This window comes from Pleurodeles waltl, chromosome 3_1 (genome assembly GCF_031143425.1).
Source record: "Pleurodeles waltl isolate 20211129_DDA chromosome 3_1, aPleWal1.hap1.20221129, whole genome shotgun sequence".
In the NCBI taxonomy this organism is placed as follows: Eukaryota; Metazoa; Chordata; class Amphibia; order Caudata; family Salamandridae; genus Pleurodeles; species Pleurodeles waltl.
In genome coordinates, this window is record NC_090440.1 from 970,259,526 (window position 1) to 970,280,561 (window position 21,036).

The window sequence follows — 21,036 nt, forward strand, 5'->3', positions numbered from 1 at the left end:
CACTGGGATCCTGCTAGCCAGGACCCCAGTGCTCATAAAGTATGCCCTGTATGTGTTCCCTGTGTGGTGCCTAACTGTATCACTGAGGCTCTGCTAACCAGAACCTCAGTGTTTATGCTGTCTCTGCTTTTAAAATTGTCACTGCAGGCTAGTGACTTATTTTACCAATTCCGATTAGCACACTGGAACACCCTTATAATTCCCTTGTTTATGGTACCTAAGTATCCAGGTTATTGGGGTTCCAGGAGACCCCTATGGGCTGCAGCATTTCTTTTGCCACCCATAGGGAGCTCAGACAATTCTTACACAGGACTGCCACTGGAGCCTGAGTGAAATAACGTCCACAATATTTCACAGCCATTTTACATTGCATTTAAGTAACTTATAAGTCACCTATATGTCTAACCCTCACTTGGCCAAGGTTAGGTGCAAATTTACTTAGTGTGTGGGCACCCTGGCACTAGCCAAGGTGCCCCCACATTGTTCAGGGCAATTTCCCCGGACTTTGTGTGCGGGGACACCATTACACTCGTGCACTGCATACAGGTCAACACCTATATGTAGCCTCAAAATGGTAACTCTGAACATGGCCATGTAACATGTCTAGGATCATGGAATTGTCACCCCAATACCATTCTGCTATTGGGGGACAAAGCCATGCATCCCTGGGTCTCCAGCCTAGAGCCTGGGTACTGCCAAACTAACTTTCCGGGGTCTCCTCTGCAGCTACCGCTGCTGCCAACCCCTCAGACAGGTTTCTGCCCCCTTGGGGCCTGGGCAGCCTGGTCCCAGGAAGGAAGAACAAAGGATTTCCTCTGAGAGAGGGTGTTACACCCTCTCCTTTTGGAAATAGGTGTGAAGAGCTTGGGAGGATTAGCCTCTCCTGGCCTCTGGAAATGCTTTGAAGGGCACAGATGGTGCCCTCCTTCATAAGCCAGTCTACACCGGTTCAGGGATCCCCCCAGCCCTGCTCTGGTGTGAAACTGGACAAAGGAAAGGGGAGTGACCACTCCCCTGACAAGCACCTCCCAGGGGAGGTGCCCAGAGCTCCTCCAGTGTGTCCCAGACCTCTGCCATCTTGGATGCAGAGGTGTGAGGGCACAATGGACAGCTCTGAGTGGCCAGTGCCAGCAGGTGACGTCAGAGACCCCTCCTGATAGGTGCTTACTTTTCTCTGTAGCCAATCCTAGTCTGTGGGCTATTTAGGGTCTCTCCTGTGGGCATCTCACCAGATAACGAATGCAAGAGCTCACCAGAGTTCCTCTGCACTTCCCTCTTCGACTTCTGCCAAGGATCGACCACTGACTGCTCCAGGACGCCTGTATAACCGCAACAAAGTAGCAAGAAGACTACCAGCAATATTGTAGTGCCTCATCCTGCCGGCTTTCTCAACTGTTTCCTGGTGGTGCATGCTCTGAGGGCTGTATGCCTTCACCCTGCACTGGAAGCCAAGAAGAACTCTCCTGTGGGTCGACGGAATCTTCCCCCTGCTAATGCAGGCACCAAACTCCTGCATCACCGGTCCTCTGGGTCCCCTCATCGTGACAAGCGTGGTCCCTGGAACACAGGAGCTGGATCCAAGTGACCTTGACAGTTCAGTGGTCCACCTGTCCAAATTTGGTGGAGGTTAGTCCTTGCCTCCCCACGCCAGAAAGTAATCCTGTGTACTGCGTGAACTGCAACTGTTCGGGCTTCTGTGCACTTTTGCAAGACTTCCTTTGTGCACAGCCTAGCCCAGTTCCCCAGCACTCCATCCTGCTTTGCCCAACTCGCTGATTTGCACTCCGACATCATGGGACCCTCTTGTGGCTCTGAGTCGACCATCGTCCTCAGATCGAAGTGCCTGTTCAGGTGCTTCTGCTGGTGCTGCCTGCTTCTGCGTGGGCTCTGTGTTGCTTAGCGCCCCCTCTGTCCTCCAAGGGGCGACCTCCTGGTCGTTCCTAGGCCCTAGCAGCACACAAAATCCTCAACCGTGACTTTTGCAGCTAGCAAGGCTTGTTTGCGGTCTTTTTACGTGGAAACAACTCTGCATCCTCCAGCACACCGTGGGAAATCTTCTGACCAAAGGAGAAGTTCCTAGCACCTTCCGTTGTTGCAGAATCTTCAGCTTCTTCCACCCAGAGGCAGCCCTTTTGCACCTTCATCCAGGGTTTAGTAGGCGCCTGCCCCCCCGGACACTTGCGTGACTCTTGGATTTGGTCCCCTTCCTTTACAGGTCCTCAGGTCCAGGAATCCGTCTTCATTGCTTTGCAGTTAGTTGTCCTTGCAGAATCCCCTATCAACTTTACTGTCTTTCTGGGGTAGTAGGGTAAGTACTCCTACTTTTCAGGGTCTTAGGGTGGGGTATCTTGGACACCCTTAGTGTGTTCTTACACACCCAGCGACCCTCTACACACTACACTAGGCCTGGGGTCCATTTGTGATTCGCATTCTACTTTTGGGAGTATATGGTTTGTGTTGCCCCTAGGCCTATTTCTCCCTATTGCATTCTATTGTGTTCTACATTGTTTGCACTACTTTTCTAACTGTTACTTACCTGATTTTGGTTTGTGTGTGTTTTGTGTATTACTTACCTCCTACGGGAGTATATCCTCTGAGATACTTATGGCATATTGTCACAAAAATAAAGTACCTTTATTTTTAGTAACTCTGAGTATTGTGTTTTCTTATGATATAGTGCTAAGTGGTATGGTAGGCGCTTTGCATGTATCCTAGTTCATCCTAAACTGCTCTACTATAGCTACCTCTATCAGCACCTCCTAGAACACCTCTAAACTACTAATAAGGGATAACTGGACCTGGCACAAGGTGTAAGTACCAAAAGGTACCCACTATAAGCCAGGCCAGCCTCCTGCAGTTCACCACAGCCCTCATCAAAACAGACAGCATGACTTCCATGTCCTGCCTACAGAAAGAGGTGGCACACATGCCTCCCACCTGTTGTAGTTGCCACAGGACAGCCGGCGATGGATGATCCACCACAAAGTTAACCTCCTAGTAGAGTACCTTGTGGGAGTGGACAGCAACTTTGCAGACCTGCTCAGCAGGATGCATCAACACGTCCACATTTCACATGTATGTGCAAATGTAATGGTAATTTCAATTGAAAATAGGTTGTCTGCACCCCTCCACTCTGTGCTTCTCCACACCCCTCCACTCCGATTTCGCCACGCTGAACAGCAGCCACCTCTGTGTAGAACATGGCTAAAACACATTGGCAAAGCCAGTAGCTCTTGTATAGGAGAGATCTGTTGGGTTTACCAATGCTTGTTAGCCGATGCAAAGCCAAATAGCTGAATATCCACTCTGGTTGGTTGTGTTCAGTGTAATAAGACCTAACTTGTCTGGGGTTTAGTCTGTACAGTTTCTCTTCCTCTTTTTCTGCTGAGGCGGCAAGTAGGATCTAAGGGTAATAGACTTAAGTCATGTGATAGCCACATATCACCTTGTATAGAACATACAGCCAGGTACGGAAAACCAGTTCCATATAGGAAACCCTGAACAGTGGATGTACTGAGAGCCTGAAAATCTGATTCTTTGAGCTGAACCTATGGCCACCAACAGTGCAATCTTAAGATGTACATTGGTTTGATGGCGATGCTGTTAAAGTGAACACAAGGTTCATATCCCAGTGGGGTGGCACAAGTAAAGTAAGCCTTTTTGAAAAGAAGCAACTAGTGGTGACTTGGACAAGGAAGGCTTTTCATGTATGTACGTGAAGGTGGAAAGAACAGCCATATAACCCTTTACAGCAGCAATTGCTAGGCAAGTGTGAGGTGTAGCCTGAGAAATGCATGGCAAAGAGGTTCAGACCTTCAGACTTGCACGATTGAAGAAATGTTTTCTTCCCAAATGGATTTTCTTTGTAGGGTTTTCTGCAATCGAAGATGATGTCCACAACTCCTACAAGAAGACGACAAACGTTCTCTAGCTGGCACTGCTTAATTTCCGTGCATGCTGGTGCAGCATTCAGTGATTGATTTAACATACCTGACAATCTTGAATCAAGAGCAAGACTTCCTTGAGCAGGAGAGGAAAACGTTGGTTACTGCTGAGTACTAACTGATTGGTGTACCAGATCCTTCTCATCCAGTCTGGGGCTATCTGGGATCAGTTGTGTGCAGTCCTCTCACATCTTCTGCAGTCCTTTTGACAAGGCACAGAATTGGTGGAAATCTGTGCAACAGGCCCTGAGACCAGCTTAACCCAAGGGCATCCCAAAGGCTTCCATTCAGAGGGAAGTGTATGGCACAAAACTGGGCCATTGCAAAGAGAACTGTGTATAAACACCCCAGGCTGTAGAAGATCCCTTTGAGGGAACCAGCATAAATGGTGCTTCTTAGGATCTAAGAGAAATAGCTTAATCTCAAAACTTGCCACTTGCAACTCTAGCGTATCTGTGAGCAGATGGTGCTCCAACGCAATGCAAAGGCTTCTTGCCATCTCTTCGCAGATATGAGTGCCCCAGCCTGACAAGGACATGTCGGTGACCATGGTATCCTCTGATTTCAGAGGGCTGAAAGATTGGGCAGGCAGGTGTAAGATGTATAGAACCAGGATGGATTGCAGAGTCAAAAGTTTGAATCCGGTCAAGAATATATCCACAATCCTCTGAAATTCTTAGTGCCATTAGCATCCAATACAGCTCCTATGAAGTTTAGCTTCTGTTGGAGTGAAGTGAGACTTCTGTGTGTTCACAGTGAAGCTCTGTCGTTTAGGAGAGTCAGTGTGTTGAAGGTGTTCTCACCTGCATCTAGGACTCCGCTTTCACCATTCAGTCTTCAAGTATGGAACAACATGGACTGCTGACCATCTTGATGAAGTCATCACAACTGCCAGCATTTTTTTATATTTTTCTTTCTTTTTTTTTTTAAGTGATGTGGTGCAGTTGCAGATCTGTAAGGATGGACCTCGAACTTATACAGTTGGGACCCCCACAATGAATCTTGGGTAATGCCTGTGAGTGAGGATAATTGGCAATTGGAATAGGTATCCTTTAGTTTCAGGGATGCCAGCCAATCCTCTGTATTGAGAACCAGCAGAACTTTGGCTTGGGAATAGCGTCTTAAACTTTTCCAGCCAAATTAATTTGTTCACAAAGTAAATGACAGGCATGTGTCACAAACCTCCATTGTTCTTGAACCACAAAGTAAAAAGATATACTTTTTTTTTTTTTAAAGAGGCACCACCTATAGGGCGCTTTTTTCAGTAGTGCAAGGACATCTGCCTCTGAAACTAATGCATGTGCCGGAGAGCATGTCCTGGTGAATGTATGGTGGTGATGGGGGAATGGTAAGGTGTATTGCTTGTGGATTACCTGGATGACGCTGTGATTGTTTGTGACTTCCCAACTGAAGCTTTGTGTAAGAGGGTTTGGGAGTCAAGTTTGAAGTGGCAGAGCTGATTGAGGATAACTGTGGACTCGATCTGCTGCTAATGGTGGTGATGGTGTCCCCTAGAGCCACCGGACTCCAAACCAAGAAGCACATTTGTGGTAGTGTCTGGATTGGTGTAGTGTTGCACGTCCACGTAGGCATAATGCATTGGGTGCCCTCACACTTTTTTTTGTAGGGTCTCACATAGTATGGCCCATGTAGTTTACCTAGTTGAACTAAGTGGAACCACGCACGTATTGCTACAACCCGTGCAGGCCCCAATCTGATGCTCCAAACCCAACTACCACATGCAGATGCCATCTGACGGGGACACCTGTGACAGTTTAAACCCTGAAATATTTGGAGGTGATATCTGACCTTGATGCTGTCAAAATGTTTAGGAATTTCCTTCATTAACTTTGGACATGTGTCAATGAGGTATAACAAAAAAAAATTAAGCTAGCACATCAGTTGACACTTATTATATTCATATGTCATCGCAGCCAGCGAGCGGAGTCGCATCTATAGCTGCATTGCACCTGTGGACTGGGCTTCAGTTTTTGCTTGGAGGAAGTTTTCCTGACCAGTATGGTGCCTTGAGGGATCTTCATAATTTGAGGAATGTGCTGAAAGATCTATCAATCAGAAAATGTAGAGGTTTTCTGTCCAGCCGCACTAAGCCATCTCCACGGGGCAGTGTTTGTGTTTTTTTGTTGTTTTTTTTCTAATACTGTTCAGCGACGATGAGAATCTTTTTTGAAGGTTACACAGAAATAGGGTTTTTCAGCCATTTCACTTTGGAACAAACAAACACACTCAAAGTACTTATTTTGCTGCCTCCCCCTCCTTTTTATTGGTAGTTCCCAACAAACTTAGCCTCTGCTTTCCCTGCCGTGGCATATCACCAAGAGCATGTCACATAATTAGGCCGTGCGGGTCAGTTTGAGTGGTGAAATGTCTCCTTGTGCACTAAAGATGCAGCACGAAGGCCGCATGCCAATGCTCATGATTTGGAAACCTTCAGCTATTGAAGATTTTGACATTCTAACTCAACAGATTATAATAGACAGCAACACCGAGGCTTCACTTTATAATTATTATTATAATTTTTTTTTTTATGTATGACGCACCACAAGGGATGCAGTATCCACCTGTGTGACAATAAGCCGTTTAATTCAAGCTTCCCAAACTTACTTGTTAGGGCCTCATTCATTATCTGTAACAATACCCATATTGGAAGTAGCAAAATTGATGGTTATTTTCGTAAGGTGTACTTTATTGACTCTAGTTAAAACATTTGGGATCTCGGTCTACTGTCAGATTTTACAACAGTGGTGTTTTATTCCATGTACCCTAGATCTGTTGCATTTTATGTTCCTCTTTGAGGAGAGTTGAAAATCTATTTACACTGTGCTATAGTGAGGGAAAACTTAATCGTTCAGTATCACATCATGAGCTTAGCTTCACACTTTGCTAAACTCTGTTACATGCTTGCTGGATTCCCAGCTTTAGAACTTAACATTTGTATACATTGTTTCTCAAACTTGCTTTTCTCTTTAGATGGTGAACAGTCAAAAGAGAAAGATTGAGCAACTCCATTTTCAATTGAAGGTAAGAGGCTACTCTTTTGAATGGGAGGTTGGTCCCGGACCGGGTAGAGCACATGCAGGTGTACAGTTGGAGACAAGAGACTTGTTTAGATGATGGACTATAAGTGGGTCTGAGGGAGCTGCAGGCTTTGTGCTCAAGTGAGCTAAGATTTTAAACAAATGTAAACACTATTTGAGTTTAGTGGTCCTGCCTGTTTAGGTTCTGAGCCCAGAGGTGGCTGCCATGAGAAAATGTCTTTTGATTTAACCCTTTCTCACTGACAATTTTTACCAGACTCTAAAGGAGCAGGCAGCACAGGAAGAGAGCACAGAGCAGGCTATGAGTGAGGAATCCAGGAGGAGGGATGAAACTGTGCAGCAGCTCAAAGAAGCTGTAAAAGAGGTGAGAGTGAAATGCTGTTTGATAGAATGCATTTGCAGAATACTTGCTTTAAAAGGCTGGGCACGGTTTGACTACAAAATTGTGTTTTCATAATGGAACAAGATGTTGAACAGTAATATTCTGAAAGGGCAAGGCAGGAATCCTACACTGTCTGGCAGTAACAGCAGGGTATCTGGCAATAACTGTCAGGTTTGGAAAGAGATCCAATAGCACTTACAGTGCCTTGGTATTCTCTGATATCCATAAACATTAGAATATACCCGCACACATGGGATCGCCGGAATACCATTTCATCAAACGTTTTACTGTAGCAAAAGAAAACATGCTCATAAGATGGCAATTTTTTTTTTGCAGATCCTGTCCTTGTTGTAAAAACAAATTCCTTCTAGCCAAATTAAACATTGTGTTTTACTGAAAGTCACAGACTAAAAACCTAAATAAACAGAAAATGGGCATGTATTAGGCAAAGCATTTATAGTGTTAAATTGACGCTGCACCTTTAAGGAATTCTGAAGCAGCCAGCCTTCCTGTAGTGCAGTGCAGGGTTTGTGAGGCAATTTGTTTCTCCAGTATTGGATTTTTCATAGGTTCACATGCTTGAATCATCCCTGTTGAGGTTGGAGTCCCCCGGTACCTTTTAATATATCAGTAGGTGAACTATCTTCCTTCAGACTCCCAGCCCATTTGAAAGAGAACATTGGCTTGTCCCATTTTTGAAGCCCTATGTTTAAAATGCACCAGTTCCCTATAATCTTTTTAATTTGGTTGGAAGCAATATTGACAGCTGTGACACAGGTCAGTAGATTATCCTCAATATTCCTCTGATTGCTCTTCAGTAGTGCTTCCATACTTTGTTTTTTTTTACTCACTTCATTATCTGTATAATCAGTTATTGGTAATCTTGTGGCCTTAATTTTTCAGAGAGGATGCTTGCTTAATCAGTGGTTTTAATGCAGTTTCTCCCTAGCCTTAAATTGGCCATATTGGAGTTTTTCAATGATCTGGGGTGAAAGCTGTCAAATTTCAATAAGGTGTATGTAGGAAGCTGGCGCTTTAAATGGTATACCAAAATAAGGTATACTGTGCAGAGTACAGGCCTTCTCTTATAAGTGGACAGGGTCTTGTTCTAGAAATCCCAAGGTGCCCTCTTACAGGGTAGTGTAGTCAATCAGCCTTAGGCTTATCAGAGTGGAGTGTTAGACATTTTCTGCATGCACACAGTCAATAAATTATACAAACAACTCCATGAGATGCACACCATTTTATCAAAATAACACTTATCTTTAGATAATTTTAGGCACCAAGATCATCACAATCAGTTAAGTACCTTTTGAGTTACGAATTTCTACAGGTTTGAAAAATCAACAATTGGTGCAATTTCTGAACCAGTAATGTTAACCTGGGGAGGAAAGGCATATTCTGATTTATAGCGACTTACAGGACCTATTTTCTAGACTTAAGATGAGTATGGGGCAGAGTTCAAGGCAGCACCAACAGGTCACTTCGGGGGGCACTGTGGCCACCGGGTGCAGAGGTGTTTTTCAGCATCGGTGCCCTAATATTATCCTATGGGGAATGGTCTGGCTAGAAAGATGCTGGGACTGTGGGACCAGTCTGGCTAAATCAACGAGGGCTCAGGTCTCACAATGCTCAGGGACATAGGGACAGCTTTGGCCCTCTTCTCTATGGGCTGTGGCGGGCAGGTGCAGATGTGTTTTGAGGTGTTGGATTTCTGATTTCTGTCACCAGAGGCAGTCACAGTAGAGGGGGCCTGCAGAAAGAGGCTGCAGGCTCGTACTGGGTGTCCAGTCTGGCTGAACCAACAAATGGGCTCAGATCTCGCAAGACAAGAGGATGTGTGGACACCTTTGGTCCTCTTCTCCTTGTCCAGTGCGGCTGAGTGTGGAGGTGTCCTGAGGCAACAGGTTATTGTCTCCGGATCACTTGCAGTAGAGGAGGGCCTGCACAAAGAGGCTGCAGGTCGCATTGGGACTTCCACAGTTGGCAAACCCAAGGTGGTCTTTGTCTCTGAAGGATTAGGGGCCACGCTTCCACTGTGGGCCCCCCATCCTTGAACTTGAGCTAGGGGGCGAGGGTGCAGTGGTGCTTTCCTATGTTGGGTTTTGGTGGTTAGGAGTCCTTGCCATTCTTCTGGGGTTCCTCTAGGATGCAGGGGAGCAGCTCTTCCTGGGTCTTGGTTCAAGACCGGCAGTCCTCTCAGGCTTTTAGAGGCACAGGCAGTTAGTTGCAGAACAAGACACCTTTGGTGCAGTTATCGAACAGTAGGCTGGCTGGGCTTGGGGCCAAGTCAGCTTCTCGTCTTCTGTTCTTGCTTTTGTGAATCTTCAGGGTCCAACTTCTTTCAGGTCGCAGGATCTGATTCTTCTGGTACCAGGGGCTCCCCTGAATACTGGATTTAGGGGTTGTTAGGGAAGTGTAGGTAGTAGCCAATGGGCTACTTACTCCTGGGATCACTATGCCCCTTTTTATGGCCACTTCCTGTGGTAAGTGGGCATAACCCTGTCCCAGAGTTCCTAATTCTGCCATCTCCAAGATGGCAGACTTTCACATTTCATGTCCATATCATTCAACCCACCTTAGGAGTGAAACTGGCCTGGAGGTAGACCTGCGTCTCTGACTAATTTTCCTGCCTGTCCAGGTGCCAAATGGGCCCGGCATGGGGGGGAGGGGCATTGGGTTGGCATTACCTCACATCTGAGGGAAGCCAGATTCACATACCAAAGGCGGCGGGCTCTTTGAAGCTCCCTGCCTTGGAATGCTGATTTGCAGGTCATCCTGTTGGAAGGGGTGTGGAGCACCCCTGGAAGAGCAGGCCCTGTTTCTGACCGCCTATAGCATAAACTCTCTTCCCCCTTTGGGTCAGAAACTTGTCTGTGGTGGCAGCCTGGTTAAGACCAGTCAGCCAGCATACTAGTAGTTAGTAGGTTTTTCAGGGGACACCTCTTATGTGCCATCTGGGTGCGTGTGTTAATAAATCCACCACTGGAATCAGTGTGGGTTTATTAATACGAGATCTTTGATACCAAACATCCCTGGTTTCAGTGAAGCCATCATGTAGCTGAAGGGCTCGTATTGACCTGTGTCAAGCACATGTACTTACATGGCTTCTGTGATCACGTACTATGTCTGTTAACATCTGCTCTTGCATATATGTCCACATGTAATATAATGTTCTGTCTTAGAGCTGTAGGGCCTGATGTAGGGGGTGACTTACTTACATTGTATGCAGTGTTAGTGGGCATGGCATAATGCTGTGTCCCATTTCATGTTCTCACTCTTAGCTGCACCAAGTCACACAGTCTGCAATGGCATTCTGCATGAGCTAGGTGAGGGGTCCCTTAGTGTGACACAATACATGCTGCAGTCCTTTAGGGAACCCTCTTTGGTACCCATGCCCTAGGTACCTAGAGTACCGTTTACTAGGGATCTAGGAAGCTGGATCTTTACACAGTGTACCTCTTTTTGGTCCACAATATAAAGTGTCCAAGCAAATCCCAAAGGAATTACGGAGGTACAAATGCTCTTTGGTGGTAGTGTGATTGAGCAGTTAGGCATATCAGAGGGTAGTGCTAAACATTGCACACACAAAGGCAGTAAGTGAGACATTAATAAAGAAATTTAACACCAATGTTTAAAAAACAAACTTGTTATATACATTTTGCTAACAAGATCATCAGAATCAGGTGAGTACTTTTCGTGTTATGATTTTTTTTTACTGCTTTGAAAGGTCGACACATAGTGCAATTTTCTGAAGCTGTAATATCCTACGGGACAGAAAACCTATGGCAAAGAGATACTCCACAGCAACTTACTGGACTGTTCTCTGGCACTTCAGGGAGTATGGGGCAGGGTTCAAGGCCACACCAGCAGGTCACCTCTGGAGGCTCTAGGGTGTCCGGGTGCAGAGATGTTACGGAGTTGGGTGTCCCATTCACTTCAGTGGGGAACGGTCCACTTACAAAGATGCTGCAGGTAGGGATTAGGGGTCCAGTCCAGGTGAACCAGCAAGGGGGGTTCAGTTCTTGTGATGCTCGGGGACATAGGGACACCTGTGGTCCTTTCCTTCTCAGTCCAGGGCGGCTGGGTGCAGAGGCGTCACAGACCATCGGGTTTCCGTCCCCGGTGGCGGTTGTGGTAGAGGGGGACCCGCAGAAAGAGGCTGCAGGCCTGGTCTGGGGGGTCTAGTATGACCAAACCAACAAGTGGACACTTTTGGTCCTCTTCTCGTCTGGGGCGGCCGGGTGCAGAGGTGTAGTGGACCACCAGGTTTTCGTCACCAGAGGTGGTCGCTGTAGATGGGGGGGCCTGCAGAAAGAGGCTGCTGGCATTGTCTGGAAGTCCACAGTGGGTCGAACTCAAGGTGGGCTATGTCTTTGGAGGGCCTGGAAACCACACTGACACTGTTGGGCCACTTAATCTCTTGCTACGAGGCACAGGTGATGAGGTGCTGTCTCGTTTTCTGCTATGATCTGTTGTGCTGAGCAGGCTTTGTTTCTGACTGCCCGAGAGCAAAGGCGGGAGTGGATCCGGCGGCGTTTTTAAATGCCATGTTTAACATGTTTAATGCAATGGCCCCTGCTGGTGACCCAGCTGGTCCCACGGGTCCTTTGGCATTTACATTGGGCTCCCTGGCCCCTTTATAAGGCAGCGCCATTCATGCCCTTTTATCCGGCTGAGGGTGCCGGTTTGGTGCCGATGACCTAGTCTCAAAGGCCTATGGCACCAATGGCATCACCTTATAGGCCTGTGGTGCCGATGACATCACCTTATCAGCTGACGCCGATGACGGAGCCTCAGGTATCCACGGCGCCGATGGGATCAGCGCCGGATGGATCTGGATTGGACCGTAGTGTCCTTCTCCTGGTCCGCGTCTTTCAGTCTTGAAGCCGGTGGCATGGACGTCTGCTAACTCTGTCGACGCTGAGGTTGGAGGCCAGGTTGAGGTCGCGCAGAAAAGCACTGAGGCTTTTAGAGGAATAGGAGTACCAAAGACAGCTTCTGGAAGAAGGAGAGATTGCGGAGCCCTTGGGGGGAAAATCAAGGCCTAGACTCAGCTAGTGGGCTAGACACTTCCCCGGAGTGGGACCTTTCTTCTCCAGGGGAGTTTACAGAGGAAGTGGCCTCTTTCCATTCTGTGGTCAGGAAGGTGGCGAATTTCTTGGATCTTCTGTTGCGTGCCACTGAGGTTAAAACGAATATTTTAACTGAGGTCCTGCATCCTTCTTCGGTTTCAGCAGAACCATTGCTCCCATTTAATGATGCTCTTACGGAACCTATTTTAAAGGTTTGGAGGAAGCCTGTGTCATCCCCAGCTGTGAACAGATCTGTGGCAAGACGGTATAGGGTGGCTCCTGGAGATCTGAGATTTTTGACAAAGAATCCCACCCTGGAGTCTGGTAGTTCCGGCCTCATGTTCCACACGTTTGCACCAGGCTCCTTCCCTGTGATTCCTTCGGACAGGGAGTCCAAGAGAATGGAGCAGTCAGGCAAGAAGACCTTTTCTTCCTGTAGTATGGCCCTGAAAGCAGCAAACGCTGCCTGTGTATTAGGTATATATGTGCACTCCCTGATGGACACAGCTAAAGCTATGGTTCCAGACTTGCCGCAGGAGATGCAAGGACAATTCCGTGAACTCCTGTCAGACGCTCACTCTGCGGCTGAGTAGATTATCCAGTCTGGTCTGGATTCTACAGACTCAGTGGCCAGGGCGATGGGTACCTCTATCACTACCAGGAAGCATGCGTGGTTGAGGGCCTCTGGCCTTTTTTCGGATGTGTAGACCACTCTGTTGAACCTGTCTTTTCGATTGAGAGAAGCAGTTTGGAGCTAAAGCTGACTCTGCCTTAGAGCGCTTTAAGGACAGTAGGGCCACAGCGAAGTCTTTGGGTCTGCAGGCTTCCACTACTACTCATTTCAGGTCCTTTCGGAGGTTCATGGGGTTTGGGCGTGGAGCCGTTTACCATGGGAGTCCACAGTCCAACAGCCTGCCAGCCTCCCATATAGATCCTTTAGAGGGTGGGGGAGGGTTCAGACAAGAGGGGCCACCCAGCAGCACCCTGCATCATCCTCTTCCTCTGGGGGACAACAAGGGAAGCAGCCCTAGTTTTCTGCCCATTTTGAGCCACACTTCTCCTGTAGGGCGGAAGGTTACGTCTTTTTCTCCACAAGTGGGAGTTAACCACATCAGACTCCTGGGTTCGAAATATTGTGAGGAAAGGATATGCTCTTCCTTTTTCAGGAAAACACCCAGCGCCAACTCCCCTCGGAATAACAACCCTGGCCGATCACGAGTGGCGTCTCCATACGGATCTGGTCCGTCACATCTTTGGGATATCCGGTTCTCCGCAGATAGACCTGTTTGCCACTCGGGATAACGCGCACTGCTTGTTGTTCTGCAGTATCCGGTGCAAGGAGCTTTGGGGGATGTGTTTCAAATGTCTTGGCGCGATCAGTTGCTTTACACGTTTCCCCTACCCCCCACGCCCCTACCCATGATTTCTCGGGTTCTGAGGAAGATTCGCCAAGATCGGTCTCAAGTCACTTTAATAGCTCCGGATCGGCCGAGAAGGATGTGGTACACGGACCTTCTCCAACTCTCACTGTTTCCCTCGTAGGGCAGATCTCCTGTCGCAGGGGCAGGTTCTACACACCCACCTCCAGAGCCTGCACCTTCATGCCTGGAGATAGAACGGGGCAATCGGAGTTCTTTCGCTCTCCCACCAGAGGTAGTGGATGTTATTTTATCGGCCAGACAACACTCCACTAAGAAGGGCAAAGCTGTCCATAAAAGAACTATATCCAGGTGGGCCATTCTTTGCATTAAGATCTGTTACTCGTTGGCAAAGAAGGTTCTTCCTGAGGGTATTAGACCCCATTCGACCAGGGCTAAGTCTGCCACTTCGGCCCTGGCTAGATGGGTTCCAGTGGTGGATATTTGCAAGGCAGCAACTTGGGCGTCCCTCCACACTTTGGCGAAGCATTATTGCTTGGACTCAGAAGTGAGGAGGGATGGCCATTTTGCACGCTCGGTGTGGCAGGATTTCTTGGTTTGACCGGTCAGGCACCTACCTCCGAGTGCGGTACTGCTTTGGGACTCTATTCATAAGGTGAGGAATCCACAGGTAGTTGTATCCATCAGAAGAACATGTTAGTTACCTTCGGTAACACTTTTTCTGGTGGATACATTAGCTACCTGTAGATTCCTCACAGTCCCACCCACCTCCCCGTTGCCTGTCTGGTCATACCAAGACCTTTGCATTACAAGTGTATATATGTTTTGATAATTTTATATATATATAAATTATGGTTTTAATTGTGTTACATCAATATGGTTTTATGTATGTATTCATTTGAGCTACGGTGAGGTCGGTTTTCACCTGTTCGCCCCAAAGGCACGTAAAAAATGGGTGAAACTGACGTCAGCATGCCGGCGAGGACCTTTGTCACGTGACGTCGGAGGGAGTCTCGTATGGAGCCGTGCAATTGTGATGTCCTCATCAACGTGGATAGCTGGGAAGAAGATTTTCCGTCGAATGCTGGCGCATTGGGAGAATTCATAAGGTGAGGAATCCACAGGTAGCTAATGTATCCACCACAAAAAGCGTTACCTAAGGTAAGTAACTTGTTCTATAGGGCTATAAGGACTGCTCTGGGGGTGACTTACATATATTGCATGCAGTGTTAGGAGGCATGGCACACCGGCTGTGTGCAATGTCACGTTTTCACTTTTAGTTGCACCAAAACACGCACTCTGCAATGACAGTCTGCATGTACTAGGTGAAGGGTCCCAGAGTGTGGCACAATACATGTGTATCAGGTTGTGTTTTCACTTTTTGGAGTCCTTGTCACCCAGCATGCAGTGGCATTCTGTATGAGTTTGCTGCTGGGCCCATTAGAGTGGTACAAGTTGTGCTGCAGCTTTTGGGGCATCTTTAGTACCTGCGCCCTAGATACCAGAGGTACCACAACTTACAAAGGTGCCAAAGTTCTGGCTACTTGATGATCAAGTGACCAATTGTCTTGTTTATGGGTGGGAAGGGGGGGGTGTCGGTGGGGGGGGGGGGGGAGAGAGAATCAGTGGCACTGGGGGGCCTGGTTAGCAGGAACCCAGTGCACTTCAGTCAGAGTTGCATCAAATACCAGGCATAAAGTGTGTGCGGTGGGGTCGGGGGGGGGGGGGAAGCGCTACTGTAACAAAAAACAAGCATCTTACAGTTTGGTTTAGGATACATATTTGTATGTAGAACCCTGTCTTCTGCATAAATAGTGGCATTCAAGAAATGTCAATGATTGATCATTTACAGTGTACTTGAATTTCAAGTTTGGATCACAGCTGTTCAACCATGAAAAAAGTGGAGGCGTTGAATTCATGTCCCCTGCCCTTACTACTAGGACATCATCTATATATTTCTTCCAAGTTAGTATGTTATTTTTTATTTTTAATGGGTTTGATAGACCTAAAATGAATTTCTTCCAAGAGTCATAGACGTACGTGCCGGCTACACTTGGGTCAGAGGTACTCCCCAAAGAAGTCACATCCATTTGCAAATAAAATTAACCTCACTCAAAAAAGAATTCTAGTGAGCTTGCCTTGCACCCTCCAAAACAAATCTAGGTGGTGTCATATGTCACCAATTGTCTTTCAAGAATTTTCAGTATTACTTGTCTTCCCGTCGTAAACTAGTGTAGAGATTTTTAGTGCCCACACCAATTAGCAAATTTACCTCCACATCCATCTCTTAGTTGTTTTAAAATATCTTTGGTCTTAAGATATGTGGGGGTCTTTTGTTACAGTGGTTTCAGAAATAAATCGCAACAGCAAGACAGAGGTTCCAGAAGGGAGTAGATCCCTGAAGTTATGGGGTGCTCACGAGGTGGAAACCTGTTCTTGTGTACCTACGGAAGTGTGCTAAAATAAGGTGTTACCGGATTGGTGGCTTTGAAAAATTCGACTTCTTTGTTCAATGTCAAGTTTTTTTTCCCCCTCTACCTTTTCTAATAGGCTATTGATTTCCAAGCTCAACTGTGGAGTCTAATCTCTTTCGAGAATCCTGTAATTTTTTGCCTCCTGTAAGAGGTGTCTGCCTTCGTTCCTGTATTCCGCCAGTGTCTGTAGTCCTTTGCTCTTGTCAACAGGTTTATGATCATGTCTGTTTTTTACTTTAGTTCTTTCAAGGCTTTTTTTTTCCTTTTTTGTCATGTTATGAAAAACCTTAAAGTTCCCTTCTTTTAGAGCCTCCCCCTCAGTAAAATGGTCTCGTAAAAAGCTAAAATCTCAATAGGGATGGGCGTTATGGGAGGACAAATTCTGGACTCCTGTATTCCCTTCATCTTCAATATCTTTTTTTTTTTTTCTTTTTTTTTTTTAAATGCTTTAAATTTTCTTTTTCTGAATTTCTGCCAACTTGTAATGTAATTGAATTTTTTCAAAACACAATGGGCACAAAACCTAGCCCTTTATTTAGCACTTGTAATTCAGTGTTTGTCAGTCACTAGGTCAAATGTGTCACTAGATTATGTTCCCATTGGTCCTGGGTTGTGAATCCCTTGTCCTCCTATCGACTGTCTTTTTTTTCTTTCCTCTGCCATTCCATCCTCTCCTTAAAAAAAAATGTTGGGTGAGGTTAGGGGGGTGTTCCTGTAATTTTGTGGAAGCATGTGAGGAATAACCTTCATACAACATTGGTCCTGGCGAAAGTAATCTGACGAAGTGCCATTTTGATATGGCTGAAACATGTAGACCAACATTTTGATGTGGTAGCTGATATCTCCAGGTACATCAAGATAGTCTGTTTTTAACCTTACCTAAGTTCCCCCTAATAAATTTCAGATAAAGAAGGGATACCTGCAAGTAATTTAAAAATACTAGATCCCTCAATAACCCCTTAGTTCCGCTATAATTCGAGCTTTGAGGAGGTATACTGGGTGGCAGCCGCCCAATGATGAAGCATGCTACTAATCTAACTAGTGGCTAAGGCTTTTTTTTTTAAAAATTTTTAATTTAACAAACGCTTGAGAACCCCAGGCGACCTACTGGGTCAGGGAGACAACACAAGACAAATAGATTTATAAGTTCTCTCTTGTGATATTCAATATTAGAAATAGGGTATCCAGTTGGCACTGGCTTGCACCCTGTCCCAGTAAGGACCCATCTCTAGTCGGGGTAATGGAGTCACACAGCTAAGATAACCCATGCTCACCCCCTTGGTAGCTTTGCTTAAGCAGTTCGGCTTATCTGAGAGGCAATGTGTAAAGTATTTGGACACACAGTAACACAGTGAAAACACCACAAACATACTTCATACCAGCTTAGAAAAATAGTCAATATTCATCTGAGTAAAACCAGACCAAAATGACAAAAATCCAACATACAAAAGTAGATATGATTTTTCAAAGATTAAATGTTGCACATTATAGGTCCTACTGGGGCTATCGTGGTGGCTTGACGAAGTCGCTTCCAACAGCCCATGGCCACCCGCGATAGCGCGGTCGGCTACAGAGTTGTGTAGACCTAGTTACAGTACCTTGAAAAATGCTGAGGAAACAGACATTGCACGGAGTTGGGGAGGTTCGGTGTTGGTGGAGCCAGTGCGGCTTCGGTTCCTTACAGCTACCGGTTCCTTACAGTTGCAGAGGAGGTGATGCGGTGTGGCGTCAAGGCATTGGTTACTTACAACAAGGCAGGATCGAGGAATCCAGAAGATCAAGACGCGAGGTGTCATCTTTGCAGTGTCATGATCACACCATGGGGCCACAGGTGGTGTGAAGAAGTCTAGTGCCATGGATGTTGGTGACACAGCACTCTGGACTCCATTTGTGGTGGTACTTTGGAGGTGATGCAGCATTGTAGGTCACGGTCACTGCACTCAGTGGAGACCACAGCTCCTGTGCAGGCAGCGGTGCGGGATCAGGTAGCTTAGCCGGTTCTGCAGTCATTCTTGAAGTCAATGTAATAGTTTCTACTTTTTGCACCAGAACTCAGTCTCAAAGGCCCAGGGACTGGATTTGGCACCACTTGGCAAGTTAGGACTCAACAAGAGAGCCCACGTGCTGACAGGTGATGTCTTTGATGTCCCTGAGGCGATTTAACAGGAGGCAAGCTCGGTCCAAGCCCTTTGAGAACCTTTGGAAGCCAGATGTAGAAAGCCAAGTCGGTCCTTCTCACTCCCATGACAGAAGCAGCAGGCCAGCACAACAAAGCAACAGGCAGAGTGTCAATCCCTCCTACAGCATCCAGCTCTTCATCCTGGCGGATTTTTCTCAGTTCAGAAAGATTCTTACTATAGTGTCAGAGGTCCAGTACTTACACCCATTTCAGTCTTTGAAGTGGGCAACTTCAAAAAGAAGTCTTTGTAGTGCACAAGACCCTATCTTTCCCTGCCCTGGCTCCAGACATACTTCAGGGGGTTGGAGACTGCTTTGTGTGAGGACAGGCACAGCCCTGTTCAGGTGCAGGTGTCTGCTCCTCCCACCCCTTTAGCCCAGAAAGACCTATCAGTCTGGTGATGGGCCATCTGGATATCCAGGGCACACCTCTACGCCCTCTGTGTGGCTGTCTAGAGTGAATTCACAAACCGCCCTTTTATCAATATTTCACTATCAGGACATATAAAGCACACATACTTTTAAAATTTCACCCTGCCTGTGGGGCTGCTTTGGATCTACTTTAGGGGTGACTTCCATGTAGTAAAAGGGAAGGCTTGGGCCTGGCAAGTGAGTGTACTTAATACGTCGAAATGGCAGTTAAAAACTGCGCACACAGCCGCTGCAGTGGCAGGCCTGAGACCTGAATAAAGGGCTACTCCTGTGGGTGGCACAATCCGTGCTGCAGGCCCACTAGTAGCATTTGATTTACAGACACCGGGCACACCCAGTGCACTTTACTAGGAACTTACTAGTAAAACAAAAATGCCAATCATGGATAAACCAATCATTACAATTTAGACAGGGAGCACTTGCACTTTAGCACTGGTCTGCAGTGTTAAAGTTGCCCAGAGTCCTAAAACCAGCAAAAACGAAATGCAGCACAGTCAAAAAACAGGAGGTCAGAGGCAAAACAGTTTGGGGATAACCCTGCAGAAAGGACCATTTCCAACCTTAGAGTATGATTTATTTTGGAAGTTAAGTGAATATGTTCACTTCTTAATCCTCTCTCCTAATATTTAAAGCTGCAAGAGAAGTTTCATGGTACAGGGGATGCCATTCCAGAATGGGAGATCTTTCCACTCAAGGCAAGTAGTTGCCAGTGAAAAGGCTGTTGAATATCAACATGCTGGAATTGAGCTGTTCTGCTAGCCTTAAAGTCCTTCATTCCTCCAGTTTAATCATCGGCAGTTCTTATTTAAACTGACAGCACAGCCATCCTGCACTTTATCAACCAGCATTCAGGACTTAACCTTAAAAGGAGACAAGTTCAATAGACATTTACTATAGCAACATGAGTTGGTGTTAAATGTTGTCTTTTTGCAAGACATTTCCAAGAATGTAGCACGGCAAATTGAGCTTTTGGCACTGGGAAAATGCAAAATACCATGCCTTTACGTTGTGGTTTACAGAGCCCCAATCCAAGGGCAGTGCTTTTATGATAGACAGGTCAAAGAAATGTGCTTATGCTTTTCCTCCGATTTCGCCTTAAATGTTTATTTTATTTTTAAAACTTTTCTCTCTAAAGTCCTCATAAAGATGTTGCAGATTATCTAGAGCAATGGTGGTGTCCAGATCTATCATTTGCCACATGAACCTTGCAAGCCAAATTGACTCTCCTTATTGTCAGGGAGACTTTCATCCCAGCCTTCACTTGCTAAATCTGGTTGCCTGGCTCCTGAGTATCTATAGTACAGCCGCCTAAGCCTAGCTAATGATTGTACGGAGATACTGAAGGACGCTGAGAGACTGTCCACTTGCTCATTTTATGCTTTCATGTGAAAGATTGTGTACATGTTGCCTTCAGAAACAGGTTGATATCTAAACATGACAAGATGAAAGGGTTTTAACCATAGCTTCTTTATTTTTCCAAATCTGGCTGCCATTACTGCATAAGAAAAAGCCCACTTTGAGCATATTTGCGACTAGGTATTTGCTTGAAGAGGTTACCAACAGTTTTCCCTTCTATTGGGGAAACCCTCTTCTCTATAGGAGCGTAACATTTATTTTCCCCAACTTAATGGGCCCACTATTTAGGCTCATGCTTAAAGTAGATTTACTGGAAAGTAGCCTTTTTTGTGGGTATAACTTCTGCCATAAGGGTGAGTGACCTTTAAATTTTGTTTTCAGAGGTACTATGTCAGGTTTTCTGCTGCACAAGGTTTCAAATCAAAGTGAAAGTGTTTAACTTACTTTCGGAATCATTCCTCTCTTCCAGAAAGAGTTCCACACCCTAGATTCGAAGAGGGCTCTAAAGTACTACTTAAACAAGATATAAGCTATTAGAACAGTTGTTTGTAACTTCTGGAGCTGTCTGTACTGGGATGGCTTCCTTTAAGCAATCCATAGCTAGATGGATAGTGTCCTACGTGAATCAGAAAGCTGCCCTGATGTGAAATGTTCCAGAGATGTGCAGAGGATCAAACTGGAGATCTGTCCACACTTTCGCCAATCATAGCTGGATTAACTGATTCCAGGAATGATACGCTTGTGGGTCAAGCCTCCT

The 21,036-nt window shown here is 46.2% G+C and overlaps 1 protein-coding gene across 1 annotated transcript in view; it reads left to right on the forward strand.

The window, feature by feature from the left end:
* Nucleotides 1-21,036, forward strand: part of CEP85 (centrosomal protein 85) — a 304,191-nt gene that overhangs the window by 234,243 nt on the left and 48,912 nt on the right. The window contains exons 10-11 of the mRNA XM_069224028.1: nt 6,936-6,986; nt 7,260-7,367. Coding sequence (XP_069080129.1) covers nt 6,936-6,986; nt 7,260-7,367 — 159 coding nt within the window. The remainder of the gene's footprint in view (nt 1-6,935; nt 6,987-7,259; nt 7,368-21,036) is intronic.